The sequence below is a fragment of the Berghia stephanieae genome, chromosome 11, assembly GCF_034508935.2.
Source record: "Berghia stephanieae isolate SIO BIC M18660-M18661 chromosome 11, UCSD_Bste_1.3, whole genome shotgun sequence".
NCBI lineage: Eukaryota > Metazoa > Mollusca > Gastropoda > Nudibranchia > Aeolidiidae > Berghia > Berghia stephanieae.
This window is the reverse complement of record NC_088370.1, coordinates 25,262,774-25,272,511: the sequence shown is the minus strand read 5'-3', so window position 1 is coordinate 25,272,511 and position 9,738 is coordinate 25,262,774. Positions and strand designations below refer to the sequence as shown.

The 9,738-nt window shown below is 36.0% G+C and overlaps 1 protein-coding gene across 3 annotated transcripts; it reads right to left on the bottom strand.

Annotated features, from left to right (window-relative positions):
- Positions 1 to 2,356: 2,356 nt before the first annotated feature.
- On the bottom strand, positions 2,357 to 8,513 carry LOC144956830 (mitochondrial nicotinamide adenine dinucleotide transporter SLC25A51-like). 3 transcript variants are annotated; one of them, XM_078887581.1, is made up of 3 exons: positions 8,459 to 8,513; positions 5,955 to 6,920; positions 2,357 to 2,867 (listed from the first exon to the last, which is right to left on the bottom strand). In XM_078887581.1, the coding sequence occupies exons 2-3, from the start codon at positions 6,723 to 6,725 to the stop codon at positions 2,556 to 2,558; spliced, it is 1,083 nt and encodes a 360-aa protein (XP_078743707.1). In that variant the 5' UTR covers positions 6,726 to 6,920; positions 8,459 to 8,513; the 3' UTR covers positions 2,357 to 2,555. The 3 variants fall into 3 exon arrangements, with proteins under 3 accessions (XP_078743707.1, XP_078743706.1, XP_078743708.1); XM_078887580.1 differs by having other exon boundaries at positions 8,368 to 8,489; XM_078887582.1 differs by having other exon boundaries at positions 8,423 to 8,459.
- Positions 8,514 to 9,738: the final 1,225 nt, after the last annotated feature.

Genomic DNA, 9,738 nt, shown 5'->3' with positions numbered 1-9,738 from the left:
ATGAAGAAGAAGAGAAGAAGAAGAAGAAGAAGAAGAAGAAGAAGAAGAAGAAGAAGAAGAAGAAGAAGAAGAAGAAGAAGAAGAAGAAGAGAAGAAGAAGAAGAAGAAGAAGAAGAAGAAGAAGAAGAAGAAGAGAAGAAGAAGAAGAAGAAGAAGAAGAAGAAGAAGAAGAAGAAGAAGAAGAAGAAGAAGAAGAAGAGAAGAAGAAAGAAGAAGAAGAAGAAGAAGAAGAAGAAGAAGAAGAAGAAGAAGAAGAAGAAGAAAGAAGAAGAAGAGAAGAAGAAGAAGAAGAAGAAGAAGAAGAAGAAAGAGAAGAAGAAGAAGTTAATTTTATAGTAACTTCAAGAAGAAGCTAAGCAGCGTTACAATATTAATTTATTCACATCATTCTTTCACAAATGTGAAAGCATTATATATGAAGATCAAACAAAACATGCTATCTTGCTCAATTTAAGAACATATTTAAAATTCCCTACAAGGAAAACATACAGCCACACATACTTATACCAATGATGGTAAAAGCATATTATTATCATACATATTTATTCCTAACCTCCTTGAAATGAATCGTCAGTTTCCAATTGTCTAAAATTGGTGATGTATGTAGTTTTATTTCCTCAAGTTAGCACAAGACCTTTTGTTATAATCGGTTATATTCCAAAATATAGGGTGATAGAAGAAGAAAAAAAACTGCATAAACCAAGTAAAAATTGGTATCAGTGGCAGAAATGGAAACATGCCATCCAATCGTGACTGCCTTAAAACACATGGGTGAACGTTTACAGGGATCAACTTACATGAAAGACAGACCAACAAACCAATTTTGCCCAAAATCGTTGTGTGGTTATGTGGTCTTGTGGTATAACACTCGCTTTCAGATCGGAATATTCTGGGTTCGAGCCTCACTCTGCGCATAGTTGAGTCCTTGGAGAAGGCTCGTTACTCGCATTCTCTCACCATACTCAGGTGTAAAATGACCCCTTGTGAAGCAATTTGAGCACGTATAGTGGATATTGCACTATATAACAGCTCGTTTTTTTGTTTTGTTTTTTTTTTCAATTCAAAACATATACCAAGCACCTTAATTTCAAAATCCTAGCATGCCATTATCATTAAAACCAAAATACAGCCATTTCTGGCATATACCGGCAAAATTTTCATCCATGTTAAAGCAGTGTGTTCTGGCAATCATTACTGAAAATGATAAAGGACTGGATGTATATAGACTAGATATAGACTGAAAAGTAACCAAAATAAGAGAAAACAAAATAAAATTAAGGAAAAACATTCTTAAGGTTACTGTATATAAAATCCATTACACTCCTCATTAACCCTCTCTTTACCACCCATTGGAAAATCGTCACAATCGTTATGATCCAACTAGCACTTTTTATCACTCAGATTTCTATTGTAAATCACACAATTTAAAGAAAAATAGCTATTAAAACGTGGCACTGTGTTATAGAGTTCATTTTGCTGATATATATTATGCATAGAATGTATTTGTTGCTTTTGTGTTTGAGTAAGAAATAACTATTTTTTGTGTTGGGTGGGTGTGAACTTTTGGGGAAAATTCTGAAAATGGCTGGTAAGGAAAGGGTTAAGGAATATGAATCATTTATGAAGGAAATCTTAAAATAAAGGATGAAAACCCTGGCTTGCCGTTACCATAAATCTTGTGCCCTATACCCTTTTGAAGATCAAACCTTATTTCTATACCTATCAAAAGCTGACAACAATAATTAATTGTTACAGTATGTTAGATGAATAAAAAGTGTAGGATTACAAAACTTAACAACTTAGCGACATATTATTATAAAATTATATAAAATATTGATATATAACAACGGATGCCAATTTTAATGATGACAATCCTATAAAGTTTTGATTGGTGTTAATTTTACACTGCTATTTCATTTTAACAATTCATAATTCATAACAGCTCATAAAGTCAAAACACTGCAATTTTGCTAATGCATTATGACAACGAATTTTTCAACATAGAAAAAAAAAAAAAGGCTAAGTTTTTAAAATTGGTGCCTGAACTGATAGGATTGGTTGATGAAAACAGGAACTGAAATAGACTGGAATTATCATTACCATTATTATTATTATTATTATTATTATTATTATTATTATTATTATTATTATTATTATTATTATTATTATATTATTATTATTATTATTATTATTATTATTATTATTATTATTATTATTATTATTATTATTATTATTATTATTATTATTATTATTATTATTATTATATTATTATTATTAATATTATTATTATTATTATTATTATTATTATTATTATTATTATTATTATTATTATTATTATTATTATTATTATTATTATTATTATTTATTAATAATCATCATATTATCATTGCTATTAATATTAAAACAACGAACAAATTGATTCCCTAACTATAAAGAGGAGAATGAAAAACAATTATATGAATACATGACTAAAATAACCAAATTCATAAATAAATAAATTCCAACACTTGCGGCTTATATACTTATATTCTACGCACAAAGACACAAGTAAGTTATTAATGTTTTCTAATCTTGCCACTACCAGCACCACCGCTGTCATCTCGGCTGAAACATTTCATGAGTATTTCGTAGGATGCATTGATGATACCCCACGACAGAAAGGATCGAGTGTAGTTCAGATGAACCCCCTTGTACAGATGTCTGATTTTCCCGTCTCTCTCGGATACCACAGTCCTCAAGGTGGATCGGATACTAACAAACGGTCCTCCCAGCGAGGCCTGCATGTGGGTTTTCATCACGTTGAATGGGAAGAATACTGTGCTGATGAAAGCGCCAAGGCATGCTCCACTGACAAAGTCTTTGGCGAACTAGAGAGGGGAGGTATAAAAAAAAAAGATAAAACATTGAAAATAAAATAGTTGAGCTGTTATATAGCGCAATATCCACTAAATGTGCTCAAAGCGCTTTACAAGGGGTCCCTGACCAACAGCAACATGTAACATGTAGAACGAAACACAACGCCTGTTAGGTGATATTACAATTTTTTTTGACAGAGACAATGCTGTCAATGGCCAGATACTCATTTTACACCTGCTTACGGTGAGAGAATGTGAGTAAAGAGCCTTTTCTAAGGACTCAACTTCAACTATGCACTGATTGAGGCTCGAACCCAGGACCTTCCGATCCGAAAGCGAGTGTCATACCACATGACCACATAGCCACACATTACAGGTAGAACAATGATCGATACATCTTTTTTAATGTTAATTATTAGGTGAATAGGATGAATCAAGAACCCCAAAACAGATCTTCTCACATAAAATTAGGGATCTTCATAGCTCAGTTTGAAGAGCACTCATGTTTCACATGCAAAAGGAACCGAGATCGATCCCGGGGGAAGTCGAAATCTTTTTTTTTTTCCAACCTCACAGTCCATCCATGCAGAGATGCCAACTTTAAATTTGGCTCACAGGAGTTTCAGCCACCACTCGTAGGAATTTCAATGCCGAAAGAGGAATTTCCGCGCACAAAAAAAAAAAGGAATTCGAATGGTATTTGGCATTGTGTTTACATATTGTATAGTTCTAAATAGATAACTGATTAGAATTATATTATGATACATAAACACATTGCAAATTACAATCCCGCAAAGTTTCCTTATTTCAAATGAAGTAAAGCGTCAAAACCTAATGGTAGAGATTGTAGTACTGATGGTAGTGAGGATGATGTGGTGTTGGTGGTTGTAGTAATAGTGGTAGAGATGATGAAGATGTGATAGTGGTTGATGTTGTAGATGTAGTGGTAGTGATGATGATATACTGGTGGTGGTATAGTGGTTGTAGTAGTTGTGGTCGTGATGATAATGATGTGGTGGTGGATGTTGTAGTGGTGGTAGTGATGTTGATGTGGTGGTGAAGGTGGTTGTAGTACAAATGGTAGTGATGATGATGTGGTAGTGGTGGTTGTAGTAGTAGTCATGGTAGTGATGATAATGTGGTGGTGATGGTGGTTGTAGTACAAATGGTAGTGATGATGATGTGGTAGTGGTGGTTGTAGTAGTAGTCGTGGTAGTGATGATAATGTGGTGGTGGTGGTTGTAGTAGTACTGGTCGTGATGATAATGTGGTGCTAGTGGTTGTAGTAGTAGTGGTAGTTATGATGATGATGATGATTATGCTGATGCTGTAGTGGTTGTTGTTATAGTAGTAGTAGTAGTAGTAGTAGTAGTAGTAGTAGTAGTAGTAGTAGTAGTAGTAGTAGTAGTAGTAGCAGCAGTAGTAGTAGTAGTGGTAGTAGTAGTAGTAGCAGTAGTAGTAGTAGTAGTAGTAGTAGTAGTAGTAGTAGTAGTAGTAGTAGTAGTAGTAGTAGTAGTAGTAGTAGTAGTAGTAGTAGTAGTGGTGGTGATGATGATGTGGTGGTTGTAGTAGTATGATGATGATGTGGTGGTGTGGTAGTAGTAGTGTGGTAGTGATGATGTGGTGGTGGTGGTTGTAGTAGTATTAGTGGTAGTGAATGATGTGGTGGTGGTGGTGGTTGTAGTAGTAGTGGTATGATGATGTGGTGGTGGTGGCGGTGGTGGTGGTGTAGTAGTAGCGGTAATGTAGAGTGAGTAGTAGTAGTAGAGTAGTAGTAGTAGTATTAGTAGTAGTAGTAGTATAGTATAGTAGTAAGTAGTATAGTAGTAGTAGTAGTAGTAGTAGTAGTAATAGCGTAGTAGTGGTAGTAGTAGTAAGTAGTAGTAAGCCGTAGTAGTGGTGATAGCGTGTAGGTTGTAGTAGTAGCAGTGTAGTGATGATGATGTGGTGGTTTGTGTAGTAGTGGTAGTGATGATGATGATGTGGTGGTGGTGTTGTGTATAGTGGTAGTGATGATGATGTGGTAGTGGTGGTTGTAGTAGTATTAGTGGTAGTGATGATGATGTGGTGTGGTGGTTGTAGTAGTATTAGTGGTAGTGATGATGTGGTGGTGGTGGTTGTAGTAGTAGCGGTAATGATGATGTGGTTGTGGTGTTGTAGTAGTAGCGGTAATGATGATGTGGTTGTGGTGGTTGTAGTAGTAGTGGTAGTGATGTGGTGGTGGTGTGTAGTAGTAGTGGTATGATGATGGTGGTGGTAGTCGTTGTATAGTGTGGATATGTGGTAGTAGTGGTAGTGATGATGTGATACTGGTGGTTGTAGTAGTAGTGGTATGTGATGATGTGATGGGTGGTTGTAGTAGTAGTGGTAGATGATGATGTGTGTTGAGGTAGTGGTGTTAGTGTGTAGTGATGATGATGTGGTGGTGGTGGTTGTAATGTGATGGTGGTACTGTTAGTGATGATGAGATGATGTGTTGGTGGTGGTTGAAATAGTATTGTGGTAATGATGATGATGCGGTGGTGGTGGTGGTTGTAGTAGTAGTGGTAGTGATGATGGTTGCAGTAGTAGTGGTAGTGATGATGGTTAATACTAGTGGTAATGATGATGATGGGTGGTTGAAAGGGGGGGGGGGATCCTTGGAACAAACTGACCTCACCGGAATTTGACGGAAGTTTCCGGAGCCCGGAATTTTTTGCTCCAGACCGGAGTTTTTTTCCGGTGAAACCGGAGTTTTGGCATCACTGCATCAGTGATTGGGTAGCTAGGTCTGTTAGATCTGGCAGTATGTACCTACTCTGCCATAGACTAGTATCCTATCCAAAGGGTAGCAACCAGGAAAAATTCGAGCTCCACAGGCCTATGGTTCTGAAGGACTACCTTTTTCCTTTGTTTTTCTACCATAAAAAAAAAATGTTTAAGTTGTAGTTTTCAGGAGAAGAATCGTGTAGTTACCATAAGACACATTTGTGAATTTTGGTGGCCTAGTAATAATGTAATACACCATTTGGCAACAACAAGAACAACAACAACAACAACACAGTTTCTTACAATGTGATGTGAATGAAAACTAATAAAAATTTGAAGAAACAAACTTACTTTTTCACCAGCAGAATTGTCAGCCTCTGTTACTTTGAGATATTCTCGTCCCAGAAAAAACAGGCAGTTACTGGGACCATTACGGAGAACGATGACACTCAGACCTCTGTAGTATTCTCTGAAGCCACTTCGCCAAAGGCTTGTAAAAGCGTCAAATGTATTGGAAAAACTATTGTGATATTTTCTAGTCTGCATCAACGTCTGCACCCGCTCGAAAGGCGTCAAAGTGGCCTCAAGAGTCCCCGCTATCAATGCGGATAAAATTATGGTGGTTGTTGGTGATAAACCAGGCACTGCTTTTTCAAGAGTTTTTTTACTATTGGTATAAACACCGAACATGATGGATATGGATGTCGTCTTCTGTAGCAAGGGAGGTAATAGACCTCTATAAAGGTGGCGTAACCCATCCTTGTGTAATTGTCGGAAAGCGTGGAGTCCAGAGATTCCATGAAGCTGTTGCCTAAAGATGAGTTTGTTGATAGGGAAGGTGATGCATGTGTTGATGAGAGCCGACCCCCAACCACATATAAACTCTCGGCTGTCTCGGTAATGGTAGAACTTTAACTGGGAATTGCCAGCTAAATGACGATGATGGGGGTGGAAATGGCTGCTATTGCTGTAATCAAGCTTAGGGAGGTGTGTGTCTATGGATATTGGTGAGTCATTCCTGGACGATGGAACAAATGTATGGGACGACGACGACGACGATGAAGCAGATGATGATGATATTGAAGGTGAAGAATCCGATGAGGAAGAGGAAGACGGATCCATGATTTAGATTGTAAAATCTTAACTCTGTGTGACCAGGATCATGAACATTTTGATTTCTCCAGATGACCGATGAAAAATTATAACATGTACATGACGTAATTATTTCTTGATCAATTCTCCATGATAACAATATACAGTGGAATCATGTTGCCAGATCATCTCAGATTCTTCCATTTTTGATCCAAGCAAATGAAACTTTAAAAAAAACAGAAGAAAAGGAGAAGGGGGGGGGGGACATATCTAAAGATTAACCATTTTATACATGACATAAAAGTGACCATACTTCTGTCATATTTAAATGAAGACACATAGATATACAAAAAGTACCTACAAGTACAAGCTGACTGACTAAACCTAAATAAAGGAGAAGCTGCATAACCTATATATATAGGTTAGAGTTAGAGAGTCATTATACCTATATAATTATAGAGTGTATTCTTTCCCTTTCACGCAAAAAAAAACAAACGGACTCTCTCAGATTCTGAATCAGAATAGGAAAATAAAAATTATAATTGTAATGCTTTAACTAACTTTAAAGCCTGCATGCAAAATAAAAATTATAATTTTAGTGCTTAGAACAAAGCCTGCAAAATTAAAATTATAATTTTAATGCCTACAACAGTCTACAGATCTAGGTCATTGCAACACATGCCAATGCACACGCAGATCTGCTACCGCAACAAGCAGAACAAAAGATCAGTTTTAGTTTTGGGGTTATGTTATGGATGATGGAGAAATTGGACTCCTAAGACTAGGCACTTAAATGAATGGCTAAATCTGTGTCACAGTTCTCCCATTCACCTGTGTGACCGCTAGTTATCGTTTGTGAGCTGCAGGCTAAAACCATGGCTTGGTTAAATTGAGATATCTCTGGTATTTATTTACAGAATTGGATAAATTAAATACCAAAATAAAGGGCATTGAACACCCTATCATTTGGTACAATTACCATTTCCCTCCTTAAATTCATTTAGAAGATATTGTAATGGAAAGATAGCTTAATTGTAGTGGGCAAGAAAATCAAGCCGTTTATCATCATTCATGAAAAAATCCCCTTAAAACATAAATAATCATAAAATTCAATCATTTTCCTTTCCAATGATACCATTTTCAACTTTCAAAACTGCTTCCAGGATACCCTTTGAGCATTCCATAAAATCACACTCATTTCAAAATCTACCAAAGTAACGCCATTTCAGCTTGGACTGCCGTGGTCAGCGTCGGGCATTGGCTCCTAGCCTTGTGACGTCACAGTGTTTCAGGGGAATCCCCTTTCGTTTTTTCAGTCAGCTGGTGCCCAATTTCAGGTTGATTCCTATAGTAATTTTTGGGTGTTTTTAAGGCATAAAAAATTGAATAACTCTGCTTCTATATAACCTAGAGACAAAATTCAAACGGTTTTATCATCGGGATGGTATACTGCATCATAGTAAACCAGATTTTATACTGTCATTTGAAAACTGAATTTTCATTTAAGTGCCTACTAAGACTTTAGTAAGACTAAGACTAAGACTAAGAGTAAGAGTCAAGTCTAGTCTATGAAACTGGCTGGAACAGCTTTTGCCTAGAACTGATATGTGAAGGTCACTCATTTCGCCAGAATTTCATAAAACATATAAAATTTGAAGAACTATGTTGTTACCTGTCCGCAATTATATATAATTATTTCAAAGAATTGAGATTATCTGCATACATACACAGGTTGCTGTCAACAATAACCTCCGCGTCATTACCTTTTCTGTTACTGTTGTCTGTTTGTTATCGTTCATGTCCTAAAAGCGAAAGTAGGCTAAGGTTGCCAGATATGTTTTGTATATGTTTGAAATATACTCGGAGGGGTGTATGAAAATCTACCTCTATGTTTGTGTCTTATTTTATCTACGACTTGTCTTTACGTGTCAGTCTGATAATAACTTTTTATTTGTGCATATTGTGGAATAAAAAAAAGTCTATAATGAAACTATCTAGGACTTTATCATACTTCATATTTACTCGCAATTTAATTATATCTCCCTTTTCTAATGCAATAATATCAATATATATGTCAGATTATGTGCTCTTGAACTCTGCTTCTATTCTCTTAAACAAAAACAATCCCTTTGTCTTATGAGCACGGGGAAGGGGGTCTCTGTAAACACAGATCCATTCGGTATCTCTTCATGTTCTCTTCATTTTCGGTTTCACTGGGGTTGTTAAAATATCAATCAAAGTTCAGAAACTACTGAAAAGTTTCCGATTATTTATGATTTTTTTTTTTTATCATTCAGCATTAATCTTTCAATAGCATGTCCCAATTTCTCTCTTGTTATTTTTCTTTATCTACTAAAAAAAAAACATGACTAACGCTTTAGGGGATTGGGCGGAAACAAGTGACAATGCAATGGGAAACAATCCAGTTATATATCTTTAAAATGACATTATTGTTGAGTTATGCCCCTTAGTCCGTAAATCTTCTAGCTTTCTCTTCAAATCTCGATCGAATTTATTAAATTATAATGAACTGACTTGAATCGCAGCTTTGTTAACTGTTAGAAGGAAAGAAATTGACGTCACTCAGCTCGTTGTTATTGTTTTCAGACAGCCATTTTCATGAGTAGTTCTCACGAAAATTGTCGATCAGACTATAGATAGTTCGAAGATGTCACTCAGGTCTTTGTTATTGTTTTTTGCCATCCGCGTTTATGAGTAATGCTCACTGAACTGTATTAACCGGACTATAAACGTCCATGGATACACACAGTTTTGTGTGTTGGTTCGTTATACTTCCGGATGGCAATGTTTTGAGCTTCTTAGCCAAGCGCATACTATCTATAAACGTTTAAAGTTACACATAGTCAAGTGTGTTGGTACGTCGCACCGGCAGGCGGATGTTATGCGTTTTGATATCATTTTAAGGTTTGTTCACCGCCTAGTGAGTTGTCGTTACTAGTGGTCAAGGAACCAAATGATGATCCCATTTGAGTTTGTTTTGTTTGTTTTTTTAATAGCTTTTTTTACAAAGAGTAATATCCAC

Bases quoted from the DNA above. Each gene is read 5' to 3' on its own strand.
- LOC144956830 (XM_078887581.1), bottom strand. From the start codon at position 6,725: ATGGATCCGTCTTCCTCTTCCTCATCGGATTCTTCACCTTCAATATCA. The intron at 2,868-5,954 runs GTAAGTTTGTTT...TCCCCTCTCTAG, and splicing joins ACAATTCTGCTGGTGAAAAA to TTCGCCAAAGACTTTGTCAG.